Genomic DNA, 18,545 nt, shown 5'->3' on the forward strand with positions numbered 1-18,545 from the left:
AAAAACACTGGGGTGTTCATCTGCTGCATAAAAAAAAACACTTGCCAGCAAGATTTATGTGCATCAGTGGCACATTCATGTGCACGTGGTCCTCCCTGATCCAACAGCTACCAGGTTCAAGGCCTTCAGTGATGTCTTTCCTCCATTATTTTGTTTTCCTTCAAGCATCTGATATGCTATTTATACTGCATTTCTGCAAAAAATTGTAGTCTTAAGGCCATCAAAGACGAGTAGCCAGTGCCTCAAGGCCCATCCAATTCATACAGTTTATGCTTTTGCCTAAATGCTCATCACTACCTGGGAACAGTTCATTGATCTCCACATTTTTCTTTCCAGACCTTATATGGTTGGGACAAGGTCCCTCAGCAATTCCCCAGTGTTGTTCTTAGCCTTCTCAGTGTAGTGAAGCTCAACCTGTATCCATCCAAAGACTGGCCAGAGATGGTCACTCCAATCCATCTTTACGCTTTCAGGCTTCATTCTGCCCGTGCCCTAGCAGCTTCTGAGGCTTCTCAGGAAAGGAAATTCCTTTTTTAAGACCTTCAGTTCATTCTATAAGACAGAGAAGCTTGAGCAGAAAATACCTGCGATACAAACTTAGCCGCAAAGGACACTGCTATTCAAAATAGGATTTTTACTAGTTTTCATTTCCTATGTCATTCATAGGGCACTGTGTGCACCAGAAGTGGAATTCCTGCAAACACCACATTTCAAAAGACCAGAGTAACCCTATTCGCATAATATAAACAGAAGTCTTTGCTTGAATGTCCTGAGACAAGATAAGTTTCATGGAAACTGCAAATGCTGAGTAAATACTGGTGATTTTTTTTTTTATCCTGCAGGGTTCGGGGAAGGGGAGATACGCAATTTAAAGCTATTAAACAACGTCTGTACATACTCACTGGTTTACAAACCTGGGAAAACAGCTCAACCCTCATATTTGTAACACTAAAGACAATACTCATTTAAAGTTGAGGATGATTAATCATATCAGTGCTCACATAGGAGTTATATCCATAGGGAAACAGCCTGCAGCCTATTTAGCATCAACTCCTGCATTGTGGTAGTTCGTTTTCTGGTTGTTTCAGGATTTTTTAAACACAGCATTATTTTAATCAGTAAGTCAAGTTAAACAGAATATTAACTGCTGCTTTTAGGATAGTTTTTTTTTTTTTTAAAAAGGTGAAACTGTGACACTGTATGGACTAAAGAGAACAGAAGGTTAATCTACACTGGCTTCAAAAAATGGAAGTGTAACATATCTGTTGTTATTTTATGTCTTATTCCTTTGGATGGTTGTGTGTTTTCCTTTGGTGATGTTTGTCACTGTGCCATTTATTTTTCTTATTCTTGGAGTACCAAAGATCCTGAAATGGCTTGATGATTGCAACCATGTGAAAAATTATTTTCTGGAAGTACATTTTGTTAACTTCTGTTAAAAATGTGGAATTGTGTATGCAGATTGTAATCAGAGGTTTGCTGGGAAGTTAACCCGTACCAGAAGAAAAACTTGAGTGTGTCGATGGAATGGGTGAGCCTGAATCCAAATCCGGGATCTGAATACCCTGAAACTGGGGAGGAAGCTTGGATTGAGAAACGCAGCTGAGCTTTTGCACTTTGTTCCATCTCCTATCAGCATGAGTGAGTGGCCTTAGCTCCAGGACATCAGCAGAGGTTGTTTCATGTGCAAAAGGAGTTTAAAAAATTGCCAGCATTCAGAAATCAAATATTGTTGATACTGCATTTGCACTGTTGAATTTGCCTTGCTGGACAGTTATGTAAGTGTTATTTTTATAGGTCAATTGTTCAAACACCTGAGCCGTTGGATACAGTATGGAATAATAGCATCTGACATGGGTGAATTCACCTAAGTGCAAAGGGGCTTGCTGAAAGCTCTCCACACTAAGAAAAAATGGGCAGAAGCAGTACACAGAGTGTTGCGTCGGCTCCTTCTAAAGAGGTGATTTTCCTCCTGTGCAGCAGCAAGTAGGGAATACTGCAGTTTAGCCTGGTTATGCTCTAATGCTTAGGAAGTGCTCTCACTTTTTCAATAATATGAGCAATTACAAGCATTGTAACATACTGTACCTTGTCCTTTTAATGTTGATATCTTACAGCAGCTCGTTCTTGGAGTCGAAATGGCAACTGCTATATTTTTCCTAGACTGTTTCATTAGTTGTGGTTGGGAAAGTTACATAGAAGCATTATAAAAATTTATATGAGGCTTTTTACAGCATTTGAAAATAAAAGTAGCATTCTTTTTGTAAAGTTGCTGGTTTTATTCTTTCACACCATGTACTGCAAATGCTTATTTTCCAGAATGGGCAACACCTCAGGCATTGAGGAGCTGTTTTATGTATCTCATCCTGAATTCCGTGAACAGTGAAAACCCCAGTGGTGCTACTCTCTCAATCAGAAAGTAGAGATCACACAAATTGCTCATCTTGTACCAAGTGCAGTCACATGAAGCTACTTCTACAATGGTACAATTGCTTTTCACGAGAGACCTTCTTCCCTGTAGGCTGTAATTTATTGAATAAAGGCCTCCATGGGCAGTTGGAGGCCTGATTCACTGTAGAAACAATTTTGTTGTATTGTTCCCTCTTTCTTGCTGAGTTTAGAGCAGCAGCAGCAGACGCAGGTGTGAAATAGTCATGTAAAAATATTAGAGAGTTGAGCAGCTGAAAGGAAAGTGGAGCTCACAGCTGGCGACTGGCCTTTCTGGAGGCCCTTCCACTTGAGAATTGCTCTCAGTAAATGTAAAATCCTGTTAAAATTGTATCAAATTTTATTCAATGGGATTACACATTTCTGTCAATAACCACATCATATCTCACAGCTATGTATCATAAGGATAAGCAGGCTTAGTTCTTTATCTCCTTGCGTTACCAAATTTAGTATTCCTCAAAAATACAGCACTTCAATGGCAAATATAAAGGCTATGCATTCAGCATGTGCAGGAATATTTCTTGTTTTTAAATCAACCACTTTTAAATACTACATAGTGTTTATAAAACATGCTGTAATAAAACCTACTGTATTTAATTTTTTCATTTTTTTACAAAGTGTATCTTGCATATAAGCAAAACAGTTGTGCTCTAGACAATAAAAGGTCTTTCCTGAGGCTCTTCCTATGGAAAGAGAAGGGAGGAGTATCCAAAACAGTCTCTCTTGCTGTTGGGAGTGACGACAATAGTGTTTTCCAGCGCCGGCCAGACAAGTTTGTATCTGCAACTCAGGAAGGTCTTAACGTTTAAGGTAATTTTATTTATCATGCATGAAAATTTTAAGTATTACAGAGATTGTAAAATGCCTATTCCATAGCTGAATTTCAAAGATGAAAGCAGATTTTAAATGTGGGTACCAGTGGACTGTAGCGGGTCAGCCAAGCTGGGTTCAGGCTCTGCCTCACAGAATGCCATTCTGCCTCAAAGAAGCTGCCACCTGAAAGAAACCAGGTACATGAGCTGTTAGGATAGTTGAAGGGCAAGTTAATGTGTATATATATAATACACTGAATTTCTTCTCTGTCAATAGTAATGGCAGTGGGATTTGTACACTTCTTCACCCAGAAGCACTTCTACAGTCAGTGTGAGGGAAATCGAATCTTCATACTTGCAGAGTTTATCTCACCACCTCCTACTCCTCCCACCACCTTTTTCTCCAGGTTACATGATAGCTTGGAGGTTACTGTTCTCTGGGGAAATGGGACATGTAGGCTTGAACCTCCTCATGCTGAGCAGGGAAATTAACCCAGGTTTCTCATTTCCCATCAAGTCAGAGCTCTGCTAGAAGCAGTTTGTTTCTGATTTGAACTGACCCTTGATGCCACATCTTGTTTCTGTATCAGCTGCTTAATCCATTTCTAGTGAGTCACCATCTGCTGCTGCTTCTCTCTCCTCTAGGAATACATGCTCCCTATACGTGCTGTCCTCATGCAGTCCACCTTCAATTGGTAGCAGTTCCTTCCCCCCAGGGGGTCTCTGCCCATCCTCCCTGCTCCAAAGATAAAATCTTTGCCCTTGACTTGCATTTCCTACCCACAAAACTAGATGATGTTAAGAGGGCAGCTCATCAGCTGAGTACATGCTGTGACCTTGAAGCTGTTGTGTAAAAGCATAAACACAATCCCTGCTCCACGTTTTGAAACAGAGATGGCAGGTACAGATAGCAAATGTTACATATACACCAAGCCTATGTAACACCTTGTTTCCTTTTAGGGACATATGCAGAATCTGCTTGTCGGTGTGGATGTTCATGCTGGAATCGTAGACTCACAGAAGGTTTCGGGTTGGAAGGGACCTTAAAGCTCATCCAGTTCCAACCCCCTTGCCATGGGAAGGGACACCTTCCACTAGAGCAGGTTGCTCCAAGCACCGTCCAACCTGGCCTTGAACACTGCCAGGTATGGGGCAGCCACAGCTTCTCCAGGTGCCCTGGGCCAGTGCCTCACCACCCTCACAGGGAAGAACTTCCTCCTAAGATCTAATCTAAATCTCATCTAAATCTACCTAAATCTTCCTAATGTCTAATCTAAATCCAATATGAAGGTAATGGAGCTCCAACAGGAAGCAGGTGCTAAGACAATCCCCCTGGCCATGGCACATGGGGCCATCCACAAAACTTTGAGACTTGAAATGGGAGCACTGATGTGAAGATATGTCTCTCTAGCATCAGGACTTCTTCAAAAACTGCAACAGCTGTCCTGCTCTTGGACGCTTTATTTCTCTACAAAGTCTACTTCTGACTTCAATGTATCTATTTAATAATAGTGAAGAGTCAGATAAGAACTTGAGTGACTTTTTGATCATGACAGAGCAAATCATTGTTAAACCAGACATGCATCTCAAGATTTTTAATCCAGCAGGCTGCCTTCAAGGTCTTGTCCAGCTCCCTCTAATGTCAGCCGAAGAGATCTAAAAGTCCAAAGAAATCAGTGAACAAGGATGGTCTCAAAAGCAAGCTGTTTGCTGATGCTGCTTCTGCATCCTTTACAAATAAGACAAGGAGATTTTACTACCTACGCAATTCAGACAGTTGAAAGGCAGTACGTGAAAAGGATGCCTTGCGGCTCCACATTACAATGGTGACAAACTTGCATGGTACCTCTGCTATTAAAGAAGAAAATATTACCTATTTTTTTTTATAAAGAAAATGAAACTAATGCCTCAAGGAAACTTTGCAAAGTGTGCAATTTATTGTAATGCCTTTTTCTGAAAGAGCATAGTACATAACTGGGCCCCAGTATGGATTTTGTGTATTCTAGGAAGCAGAGGGATCAGCATGACTTCTTGATTTGTGAAATTCTCAGGTAGTGAACTATGAATGCGATGCATTCAGTGAGCACAGTTCTGCTGAGTGACATTAGACATACTTATGGGCCTGCTCTGTGCCACAGTTGTTGGGTTTACCTCTCCAGTTAAGTCTGCCTCAACTCAGTGGCACAGACTGCACGTGGTTTACATGTCTGTATCTTCACATTGCTCCTATACCAGCTGTTTAACATGAGGCTGTCAACACTTGAAAATCTGGTAAGTCTGCTTTAACCAAGGAGAAGGCTTTCAGACAGTCATGTAAAGCACTGTCAGGATCTTTGTAGGCAAGGTGAGTGAGACAACTACAGCTTGGAGGTTCACAGATTAGTTGCATGCAAACCCAAGAGAAGATGTTTTGTCCTTGGAGATGCCCTGCCCTCACAGCTGGTTTTGTGAAAGGCACTGGGTGGGATTTTGCTGCGCCTAGAGAAGTAGGACTCAGCTTAGAGGTGGCCATTTGTACACCATAGGCACAATTCTATTGCTTTTCATTTCAACAGTCGCCTTAAACAGCTTTATTTATCCTTGAGTAGAGCTCTGTCACAGCAATACTGTTTTTCAGACACATCAGACATTAGGCTCTTGTCATATATTCAGAAAATATCAGTTTCAGCCAGGAATGAAAAGGCTATTTAAAAACTGAGCACTATTTTCGTTTTAAGTCAAATGTGGCACCATCAAATTGAGAGACTTTTAGGCAAGAAATTTACAAGCAAGTGAATTACTTTGTGGAGACAAACCTCACCAGCCAGGACTCCAAAATAAAGTAGGCACTTTGGAAAATGCTAATCTTTTTGACTTGTTTTAACTTGGTTAGGAAACCTCAAAGTAAACTGATCGGGGTGGGGGGAGGTATTGTATTCATTCTTCTAACTAGCTATCTGGTTCAGATGTCCTCTATAAAAACACACTTGATTCAGGACACAGGCATTGTTCTTTACATTACTTTGAGCCATGTAATACCATGGTTGGGGGGAAACCACGAACACTTGTGTTCTGGAAGAGAAGTCTGTGAAAAATCTGTGGTTTTATTTACAGATATGCTGAGTAACTTTGGTTTACTGCTACAAAGTTTCAATAGAAAAACGTTGGTTAGCTCACCCTAAGCAGTCACCCAAGTACGTTTTTAATAAGTGAAGCAATACAGGTCACTCTAATTACACAGAGTGACTCTCAGTGCTCCCTCAGAGGAGGAGATTGCTTTTGTCCAGTCACTTTCAGCTTATGAAATAGGTCTCTTAAGTGTGGCATGCATGGAGCTAGCCTGGTCCCAGCAAATACACAAAGCAATCTGCATCCTCTTCAAGATGGTATCTCAGGGAAATGCTGACTGCACGCTCTTCATGTCCTGTGTAACAGCTAAGACATGCTATGCTTTGGATGTCATTAACCATTTACTGTAAAGAAAAAGGAGTAATAATACAGAGACCTTTCTTTAACTGCTTAGTCTCAGGCTATTATTTAATTGTTCCGAGGTTTGATTTTTATTTTTACCCCTTTAGCAAGTTGTTGTATAAGTTGTTTGGAAAAAAGAGGCTTACATAAAGCATTCTGTTCTGTATTTTATAGGTGAAGGCTCCGCAAGAGAAAGCACTCACCTAAAAATGGGGCAAAAATGTCAAGTGTGGCCTACTCAAAATCAGTGCCTTACATAAACTGGGATCCTACTCTGCCAAGACTCAAGGCTAACTATGTGTTATAAAGACCAATTACTGTCATATACGAGATGTATGAGACATTCCATAGAGACCAGTCATCACCTTCGAATAAGAAACAAGTATAATAAATGATGTCTAGAATCTCTGTTAATGATTTGGAGCACATTATGTTTACAAGAACTCCCTAAGTGCCAAGGAGGTGTGACACTGACCATGAGATCACATGAGAAATGCACAGAAGCAACATGACAGGGAGAAATACTGCTAAGAGATTGCTCTGATTTTCTCACCTAGACATATCATAAAGTGCCAAAAAATTCTGCATTGAATTACAACTATTTCTATTGCTGCACTAGAAAATAATCAATAAAATATGGATAAGGTACATTAGCTCTGTTTCTAGTAAGTCAGTTAAAAAGAAAAAGAAGAGGCATTTTAAATGTCCTCATTGAATGTCCTCATATGGAGGGCTTTTGTATTTAACAGCTGTTAAGCTATCAAGTTTGTTCAAGCAGTTTTCTGAAACTATTTAACTCTTTACCTCATTGAGCTTTGCAACAATGGCCATCTTCAACTTGCTGTGGTTACTGAGTCTCTCAAACATGTTTTAGTCGATGTGGCTGACTCACTCTTCTGAAATCTCCCTCACATTTGGGTGTCCACTGGTGATGCAAAGCTGGAGGAGGGAACTCCTAGCTTTAAAACTGGGGCAAAAAGAGTATTTTGGCAGGGCCAAATATGAAGTTTAAGACTCCTAGGAACAAACTGTTGGAAATATTTCCCAGTATCAGTTGTACTACATGAATAAAACAAATGTGCATTAATGATAATGATTTTCTCAAAGACAGCAACCCTAGCTCCTGTTTTTTAGCTCATCCTACTGCTTTTTATTTCACTTAAGGCAGAAGTGGTTTGTAATTGTTTTTGTCCAATACAAATTCTGTAAGGCCAGCTGAACCCAGCCTAGCAGAATACATGTATCACTGCAATAGTAACTGTGTGATCACATAGAAGCTAAAATTCTGAGATGAAAAGCTGAGTTTGCAAGGGCATCTTGGAAAGCACCTTACGAAAAAAATGTGCATTGAGACTGTCACAGTACCTTTGTCCAGCAACATCCCCAGCTGGAACCCACAATTGCCTGCCCAGGTAAGCATATTCCACTGCTTACCCATTCGGCGCTTCCACATGCCATGTGTAATCCTTGGGCATAATGATGGGCAAGATATTGAGCTGCCCACTTCCACGTAGACAGGGTGCTTCCAAGTCAAACGTAAACTGTGGTGGGAGCTTCACAGAGTATAAAAGATGGCACAATGGAGTTCAGGGCTGTATATGTCAGCAGCTCACGTAAATTTTAACACCTCAGATATTAAAGAATGTTAAAATACTTACATTTACCTTTGTCATTTCCAAAGGACTACTAATAACAGATGCTCTGAAAGCCCACTAAACAGTACACCTGCAGAAGTAGTTTCCTTTACACACATCACCAATAATCTAGATCCAGGCTTACTGGTAAGTGATACCAGCTGCACTGTGCACGTAAAATTCACTCATACCTGAGTTCACCAGCTAGAAGCAGGCACATGTGCACCCATGAAGATGGCACAGGCAGGGATGTGTGGGTCCAGGCAATAGCCTGTTCTACCACACCTACAACTGCAACTGAGCAAGCACAGTCTCTAGCAAACATTAACAAGCAGGGCAGGACAGTAAGAGAGGTTCTGTCAAATGGAACAGGCATTGCTGAGGTCCTGATGCCCACACTGTGTTATAGAGGTTTCATTTCAGACTAGCTCTAGGAGTGTCTGCTGGACTGAATGTCCATTCAGAGCTGGAGCATGTTATGCTCTTGCAAGTGCATCTTCAGGTCTTTCCTCAAAATGACACACTTTCACACACACCAAGACTATTCCAAGATGTGAACCCAAGCGCAGTGAGAGTGATGGGCAGATTCACTTCAAAAGTGTACTCCTGGTATTAGCAAAAAATACAGCTACAGCCTGTGCATCAAGTATAATCCAGGTCTACTAACACAATTTAATATACTACTAGAAGTTAACCCTATTTTTGTGGTTTTTACTGATAGGTGTGACTGTTCTCTGTCTTGCTCTGACCACACACTGGACCAGGTGACCCACAGAGGCCTTTCGCAATCAAAATTATTCCATGATCCCAGTTCTTCCTCAGACAAGGTGTCCTCCATACAGTACCCTGAAAACTATCAGGTACACAGGCCAAGGTACACAGGTACAAAGCAATTTTGGTATTTTCATTGAATCACAGAATGGTTTGGGTTGGAAGGGACCTTAAAGCTCATCCAGTTCCAATCCCCTGCCAGAGGCAGGGGCACTTTCCAGTAGACCACGTTGCTCAAAGCCCCGTCCAACCTGGCCTTGCCAAGGGATGAGGCAGCCACAGCTTCTCTGGGCAACCTGTTCACTGCCTCACCACCCTCATAGTGCAGAGCTTCCTCCTCAAACCTAGGCTAAATCCAGTGTCTTCTAGTTTAAAGCCATTCCCCTTGTTCTATCACTACTTGCTCTTAGAAGTCCCTCTCCAGATTTCTTGTAGGCCTTCTTCATGTACTGGAAGGCTGCTGTGAGGTTTTTCCCCAGAGAGCAAAGGCCAAAGTGGCCCACGCCTACCCTGGCTCTGCAATACACCAGGAGGGAGCGGCGCCACTTCCACCATACATTCAACAAGGCTGGTGTGCTGCGGCCTGTCCAATTGCCGCAACCACCCCCGCTGGCCTCGACCCTCACCCCGCCTCTTTCCCACCCCGCTCCTCAGGGAACGGGAGAATACCGCCCACCCGCGACCCGGCTCCGCGGGAAGGCACGAAATGTCGCGAGAAGATGGCGGTGCTGCTGAGGCGGCGCCAAGGCGGGGGGAGGCTGGCGGGGCGCCAGTGAGCCCTCCCCCGGGCCGGCGGGAACGGCAGCTGCTGCTCACCTCAGCTCACCTCCTGCATGCCACCGGGGCCGGGGGCGCTGTGGAGCGGTGGCACGGGCCGCCCGCCATGGCCGAGGCAGGAGCGGGAAGCGCCGAGGGGACCGAGGAGGAGCGGCGGGGCCCTGAAGGTGGGGTAGGGGGGTGGCGGTAGTCGCTGGGTGGCTCCTACTCCGCTGTAGCGGCTGTTTCGCTGTGTGTGGGGCGGCCGTGGGCGCGTACGGTATGCGGTGGGGTGTGCCTGCCTGTCTCTCTGCCTTCGTGATGTGGCACAAGCGAGCCCTCCGTGGCTGTGGGTGCCCGGGGTGCAGGGCAGGGGGGTAGAGCTTTGCTGTGGAGGCACGTCGGTCTAGTCAGGTTCCCAGTGTCGCTCTGCGGTGGTGAGGGTTTGTGGTGGTTTTTGTTTTAATTCATGCTGTTGCCTGCCCGCCGGCTGGCTCAAAGTATAACCTGGACGCTGCGAACTCCTTTCTCCCGGTAAAGTTCAGTAAAGGTACCAAGGGTGGATGTTACCAGGCGTTATGTTGTGCACTTACAGAGAATTCCCGAGTATAATGTTCACTCCGTGCTTCCGTTTGTTACACATATGTCACCACACTGGTGTGGTGTGGACTAAAAATGTCATGGCTTTTGTAATTTAGTGTGTAGTTTGCTGTTTCTAATATGTATTTGCCCGGTTTATGTGTTCCTAATACGCTAGGTAACATAATGTAGTAATTTAGGTATGATGATTTTAACAGTGTGTGTGCGTGCATGCCCACGCTTGTATGGTGACCAGGGTTTGATGTTTCTTCCTTGTTCTTAATCATAACTTTCTGCTACTAAAGCAAGTCTAGTTGTAAACTACCGGCAGCGGTTCGCGCTCCTCCTGCTTTGAAACGAGTATGTTGCTTCCCCGAGGAGAAATAAGTGTTTTGGACGGTGTTTTGAGAAACAAGTGAGCAAACCTCTCCCCAAGTCATCATTGCTGTTCTGTTCGTTAGCACCAGTTCTTACAGGTTTTTAATAGTTGTTTCCTAAACGTCTGTTGGGTTATATGTGTTTTGATGTATATGAGTATCCTGGTTGTTCAGAATGATTGGCATTATTCTGCCTCTGCTGCTTGATTGTGTAAATAACTGGTATGATTTTGTAGCGAGTAATTTAGTGTTTGAAAACAAAGTGGGGTTTCTGATAGAGTTTTTGCGATCTGTTAAATTGTGCTTAGAATAAGGATTTATTGTTTCTATATCATGCACATATTGTGAGGAAAGGAAATAATGAAAATAAGGAAAACTCCAAATATGCAGACATTTCTATTTACAGATTTGTTTGGGAAAGCAACAAACCATAGACTTTCATGTTGATTGTGAAAGAAACCCTCCTCCCTGGTTTCTTTTGTTACCCATGCTTATACCTGTTCTAACGGATTTTGAAGAGACCGTTTTGTTTGGTTTTTTTCTGGTTTTGTTTTAAGATAAAAGTATCTTATTTTTTGTGGAATAGGTGCACACTAGGGTTAGCTGCTTAAACAGGGTTTTTTCACTTGAGTGTACACATTATTGTTGGTATACTTGCTCATTATAAAAAGCAAACTGTAAACTGGACAGTTCACATCAACAAAGAATCAAATTCATTGTAAAAAGAAATAATCTGGTGGGTGATTGTGCGAAGTGAATTGTTGTTCTGAACTCCAGAGCCAGCTAAACCCATGGAAATTCTGCAGCTGACTTGATGAGAATCAATATTTTGCAATAATATGAATCAAAAAGTTATAAGAAAACAGCTACCCTTCATTCCGTTATCTGTGTATGATTAGAGAGAGGTGGGGTGGTTGGGTTTTTTTCCAGTAATGAGCTAGGATATATGAGACTCTTGATTTCTGTCAGTGACCTGTTTGAGCCTGAAAGTGACTGGGAAAGCAGGGTAGTCTTTCAAGGGCTTGTGTAGTATCTTTTCATTAGCTGGTTACAGTCATCTTTTTAATACACTAATAGGTTTGGCCAAATACTTGGTGTTTGAAATCTATTAAGTAAATGTGTTGTTTAACTGATAGGTGTTTAATTGGTTGTGATTCTTGACTACTCTTCTGAGTGGTAAAAATAAGTAAAAAATAGATGTGGAAAGTTGCCCATGTTAATGTTTGATATAAATGTCTATAATTCGGGATATTGTAATTTTTCCTTTCATCATTTTGTGGTATTAAAAACAAATCTAATGTTCTTAAATTAACCTGTAAGAGTTTATTCTCTGTATAGAATGATGAGATGGCTTCATTATTGAAATCTCTGTATCTTGCTCCTGCATTGCGCATGCTTATAAAATTTGTGGGGGGGAGGAACCCCGAATGTTTCAGGCAGTACATTCCTACTGTTTTCAGAACTCCAATGAAAATCGTTGCCCATACTTTCAATAAGAGATACTATGGGCTGTGATATGGATGCCACTTGCTATAACTAGTCTGAAGATGCTTTTCATGGCCTTTTTTAAAGCTCTAAAATCAATCAATCTGTTTAACAGAACTCTCATCCCTTTTTTAGAAAATATGGTTCTTTGTTTTATAGGTGCTCAGATCTGCAGGACCTATGAACAGATGCATTATCACAGCACCTGTGACTTCCTTCCTCGTATGGTCCTGTATGTATGTAGCATATAAGTATAGTTTTCCCATTCTCTGATGAAAATCTGCAGTAAGAATTCATTAAAGTAATTTTAGGAAAAAAAAAAACCCGCTCCATATTAAAATAAAGCAATTTATTTTACATGACATACAATTATTTGAAACTATTTGACTCGCTAGCCATCCTCTGTATGTACTAAATGTATAGATAGATAACTCTGTAATTGCTTAGGTAATCAGAGACATCTTATGCCTTAAAAAACCCCACATGTCAATTTGACAAAATGTAAGAATCAAACTTGCATCTCGAGTAGTACCTCAGTTTAGAAAATGTAGGTTGCTTCTTTGCCTAGATTTGGGTGCATATACATATATCTCTGCTTCTTTATATGACTGTGTGCTCCCAAGGGTGTTACACTGAGACGCTGAAACCAAGTAAGTACTTGGAGGCTGTGTGCACATCAGCACTTTGGTTCAGAGCAATAGCACTGGTTTGAACTGAATCCCATCCTCCCCACTTCCTGCTCATGGGTTTGGTTTGAACAGCAATTTTGATATAAATGAACTGGACTCCTTTCAGAAGAAACTAAACTAGAATCTTTTTGTAGCAAGGTTAGGGCCACTCCAGGCACATACCAAACATACTCCAACTCTAAACATAAGGGACTGAACCAGTGGTTTGTTCTCAGACAGCTTTCAAATACATGCATTGTAAGGATTTTTGGCCCAGTGAACCAGACTAAATGTGATTTAGTGTAAGCTCCCTGAACTACTTACAAATTAGAAACAGGGGCTTGTGAACCAGCTGCTTCTGTCTACTGACCTGTTGCTGTTATGCTGTTGTGTTTACTACTGTAGACCTAGCCCATGAGCTTGAGTGAGTAGATTGCAATTTTAGTAACTCATCTAGTGACACTAAAGAACCCTTGTGTGCTGCTTTAACTACAGTCACTTTTAACATAGTTTTGACTTCTTTAAACTTCTCAAAGCTTGAGTTTGTAACTAAAGTTTTTTGTGCATGCCAGGAATATACATTTAGAAAATGCACATTTAATAGTCTGTGGCATCTGTGGTCTTAAAAATTTCAATTCAAAGCAGCTTCTTTCTTCTAGTTCCCTTCTGCCAGAAAATGTTTCAAAATAGGAAGCTGGATTAAAAATGCCTTCTTATTCTTAGAAAGGTTGTGCCAGTGTTACCACATTGTTAACTTAAGCAGCTGCAGAGCTGCGACATTTCTCCAAGTCTGGTGTGTACGTTTTTCACAGACTATGAAGAGTGCCACCCGTAAGTTTTATAAATGCACTTATTCACTGACATTTTAGTTCAAGCATACTTTACTGTAAGATCCTGATAGATGGATTTAGATGTTCTTTTTATAAACTGGCTAAATGGGGCTGACTGACAGCCTTTTTATTAAATTCATTAATACTTACATGGCTTGTAGTTTTCTGCTGATTTTTTGAGAGCATATCTTTTATGATTTCCTTTTGATGAGTCGAAAAAGTCTAAAGTAGTATTTTAGGAAAACCTATGAAGAGTAAACTAGCCAGAAAAGTTAACCTTTCATTGCAGGGTGAGTGGGTCATGAGGTTGTACAGCATAATTTAGGCAATCATTTTAAATACTGTCTTGGGCTTAAACTGGTTACATGTGACACAAACAGGTGCTGTCTGTGGCTGGTATATTTTAAGAATTGCATGATAGTTCAATAGCCACCTTTGGTGGAATTAGTCTCATTTATCTTTAGATGTCCACAGAGTAGAAATCCAAGTCTGAGCTAGTTACTTGGTCTTTGTATAATTACTGAACACTCTTGGACTGCATTTCATCTAACCAACTGTAGGAATCTATTTTAGATTGAGATGAATCACCCTAGAAATTTTGTATTTCATCTAGCCAACTGTAGGAATCTATTTTAGGTAGAGATGAATCACCCTAGAAATGTGTTCTTCCCTCCAAGAGGGACTAGAATGCCTTTTTCAGATGTGGACATCTTTATTTGTTCAGATGAATCTCACCTTTTATGGCTGGTGGAGTTTGGCCATAAGCCTTTTCTAATAGATCATGTTTGTTTAGGAACTGAAAACCTTAAAGCTGTTAGTGGAGAAAACAGCTCAGGAATGTGGCATGCGTTTAGAAAATATTATTGTCAGTAATTGGAAAAACGTAGAGTCTCCCAGACCTTGTTTCTTAATGCATTGCTTGTGACTTACGCTGAACATAGGAATACAGTTGATTTTGTATGTCTTTACTTCATATCGCACACCTGAACAGTAGTTTCATGCAGCTCATTTGCAGTTGTTCACTTCCTCGCCAACACCCTTGGGGACTGTGGGTTTGTTGTGTTTTTCTGGTAAAAAAACACAAGGGGGGTGTATTCAGTAGGGTATGGTCTTGTATTTGGATGATAACTGTATCTGTTGATAACCATTCCTTAAATTCTTTGTTTGCCTGATTATGAAATACAATAAAGTTAAGAGTTGAAATACTAGGGTTTTGTTTCTGATACACTTACTGGAGATGAGCTGTTTTTCATATGGTGAATTTTTAATGTTTGGTTGGTCTTTGCTTTTTTTCAGAGATCTGTCCTGATGTGTATAATATGCTTTTAAAATTTTAATTTTTAATATAGATAAGCATATATGCTTCATACTGAGAGCCAAACATCATAAATAGACATATGTATTTGAAGAACTATTCACTTACCAGTATAATTCAAATCTTACTATTACAATTCAAATAATTGCAATTCAGTTTTAGGGCATTAGCAAAACTTTGAAAGGAACAGTTTTGGGTTTTTTATTGTCATTTCTCAGTTGGAATTTTATTTGATTTGCAAACCAGACTAGTGTAACTAATAGCCTTCGGAATGGTAAAACAAAATACCTCTAGTTGAATTAAACTATTTCTGGTTGTTTAAAAATTTACTGGTTTTGGTTTTCCAGGAAAATAAACTTGTAATAATGAATAGTCTTCCTGGATGATATTTTTCAAGAAGCAAGACTGCTATGAAATTAGAAAACATTTAGTTTTGCTGCATATGTTCTTAGGGGTATTTGGTTTTGATGTTAATGGTATGAAAATGCTGACAGAAATTGATACTATAAGAAAGTCAGCCAGGAGCACAAATGAAAGGTAAGAATCCAACTTTTTCCCATCATAGGGGCACACCCTGGTTATTGGGGTGCATCCAAGCCCATTCTCTTTGCAAACCTGAAGATTTTTAAATCCTTTATCCAGCTCTCCCAAAGTGGTATAACCGGAGAAGTAAATAAATCTTTCATTATAGACTGCACGAGGTTAAGACACTCTACAGGGAGAGGGTAAGCACTTTGAAATCACTTAGTATCACAATGATAGCTATTATAAAGCCCTAAGATACTATTTTAAAGAGCTTTTACTGACTTCTTGAAGCTGACTTAGCTTTATGCACTGTTTCTGTCTGCTTCTTGTTCAATGAGTAGTACATATTAAAAAGATTTACTCTTGTTAAATTCCAAATAAATACTCTTCTACTATGTTTGATAGTGCTGAAGCTTTAAATGTATTTCTCTACTTGTTTGGGGTTTACATTGAGAATCTGAAAGAATATATATAAAGAATATATGCTACCTGCTGTACATGTCAGGGATCAATACAGATTCTTAACCTTATATTTTGTCTAAGAACAACCAGCTATCTTACCAGCATTTGGTTAGATGGCATTTAACATGGCATCTAGTTTGTCACAGTGATAGGATTCAATTTATCATGTAAACGTTTTGGTGCAGAAGTTCATAACAGATCATCATTGCTGATAATCTAAACGTTTTTGTATTTTAGTTAAAGAGAATTATTAGGAAATATGGAGAAGTGCAGTATTCAGAATTTGTTGCTTGGGTGTGAGTCAAAAAACAGTAAGTATTTTGATAATATGAAGGCTAAGTTGGAAAAGCTCTAAATGGTGCCTTTCATGTTGCATCTTTAAAGGGAAGTGATTTAGAAAGCAGACTGGCCATCTGTGTGCGAAGGAGTATTTAGGTCAGTGGGTCTGTTCTGTCCTGCTTTGTTCCAGGACTGAAGGATCTGTTGTGCTGTTGGCATTCTTGTCTTTGATACATGTAGGTTTCTGTTTAGTAAGTACTCCTTCACGAATATTCATGATTATACTTTGATAACTTAATCTAGTAATTATAGGCTGCTGTGAACTAAGTGAATTAAAAGTACCCTTTATAAATACAGAGTTCCTTTGGGATTTTTTTTTTTGTTGTTGTTGTTTTTTGGGGGTAGGATGTTGTTTGTTTTGTAATTGCATGGATTTATAGTATAAATATAAATTGAGACTACTACAAAGTGCTGATTAATCAAAAAAATATTTCAAGCATCTGCCATTTGTGCCCTTGTAGTATTTGTGATGTAATATATTTGTAATATCACTAACTTGAATATGTTGTGTATTAGAAGTAACCAAACTTTCTTTTTGTTGCAGATGACCAAAGGCTGTTACTTGTCAAGTATTTATTGATTCTTTGAGCTTCCACCTCTCTTTATGAACTTCCCGCATGACTTAATGAGTTAAAGAGCTTTCTAAAATAAAACAGGGGCTAACTCTATATAGTCTGACTTGGTAGAGAGAGGATTAGTGGAAGACCAGGCAAGCTGTTCAAGTATTAGCCTATTTTCATGTAACTCTCCAGAGTCATATTCCAACTGAAAATGAGAACCTAGAAAATATTTCAAGTGTAAGATGTGCTTACACCTAAGAGGAAAAAACCATACACTGTGTATCACTTTGTTTGTCCATATTTACCTATCATTTACAGACAGCACAAATGCTTAAAAAAAAGAGGAAAAACCTCACAATAAAATATTCAGATTTTTTTCCTGCTAGATTTTCAAAGCATTCATCTTGGGGTTTGCCTCCTGCTAAAACTAGGAGATGCTCACATCCTTAAATAACTTCTCTCAATCCCTCATCTGTCCCTTCATGAAGTTAATGAAGTTCTAAAGTTTGTAGATGTATGACATAGGATTCTTGCCTCGCTAGCATGTGAAGCCTAAAGGAGTGCCTACATTTGCTGGAACAGAGTTCTGATCTTTACCTAGACATCAGCTGGGTGATTCTTTGTGATAGCTTTGCGGTGATGTAGGGAAAAAGTGTAATAGTGCTTAGGTTTCTTGAGACTCTTCTCCTTTCTCAGTAGGTCACTAGTATTATTTTTGCTTGTGACTTCTGTCCCTCCCAGAAATAAAATGGTTTCCTTTGGGAGGAGAATTGTGAAGGGAACTTTGAGGTTGAACTTGTCAAGCTTTCAAGACTCTTCTTGCTTACTCGACTGATACTGTGTGTAATTACAGATTTTGTCAGAAACATCGTTATGGCAAACTTTCATTTTTCAGATATCCAGCTTGTTTAAAAACCACAGTTCACTCTCTAAATTTAGTTTACTTTTAGTTGCAGTATTTTGATCTGCTAATGCCACATCTTGTGATTTTGCATCAGGATATTTGCTGAGGAATTTAAGTGTATCTGCCAAGATGGCATGAGGAGGAGAATACGTGTATTTTATATTGCATCGGTGTGTTGATTGGGTTGATGAGATCATGACAGGACTGTGGGAAGACAATGTACTTTTTTCTGTACTTAGGTGGTAATAGTGCAACCTTTATGTTTTGGGGTTTTTTTTGTGAGAGGCATAGAAGCCACTCACGGACTGTTGAGTTTTTTTTTTTCGCAAATGAAAATCCATGCATACATGGTAATACAGCTCTAACTGAACATTGAGCTTTTTTCTTTCCCTCATTCACAGATAATTTCTCAGTAGATGGAAACTCGTGCATTGCTTCTGGAGTCCCCAGCCTCATGAATCCAGTAACTAAGCCTGCTACCGCCACTTCTTTCAATGCTTCTGTGGCTGAGATTCCAAGGAAGCGCAAAGGAAGTGATTCTGATAACCAGTAAGTAAATTGATTCTGCGTGTGTCTCAACGTAAACTTGAGACATTCATCTGTTACTTACGCAACATGTTGAATCCTCTT

The 18,545-nt window shown here is 40.2% G+C and overlaps 1 protein-coding gene across 1 annotated transcript in view; it reads left to right on the forward strand.

The window, feature by feature from the left end:
* Positions 1-9,998: 9,998 nt before the first annotated feature.
* The window catches only part of BMAL2 (basic helix-loop-helix ARNT like 2), a gene marked incomplete at its 5' end in the record, with an annotated part of 35,424 nt that continues 26,877 nt past the window's right edge, over positions 9,999-18,545 (forward strand). Inside the window, 2 exons of the mRNA XM_080631986.1 lie at positions 9,999-10,059; positions 18,317-18,464. Of these exons, the coding sequence (XP_080488112.1) occupies positions 9,999-10,059; positions 18,317-18,464 (209 nt within the window). The remainder of the gene's footprint in view (positions 10,060-18,316; positions 18,465-18,545) is intronic.

Source organism: Psittacula echo (genome assembly GCF_963264785.1).
Source record: "Psittacula echo genome assembly, chromosome: 1".
NCBI classification, from domain to species: domain Eukaryota; kingdom Metazoa; phylum Chordata; class Aves; order Psittaciformes; family Psittacidae; genus Psittacula; species Psittacula echo.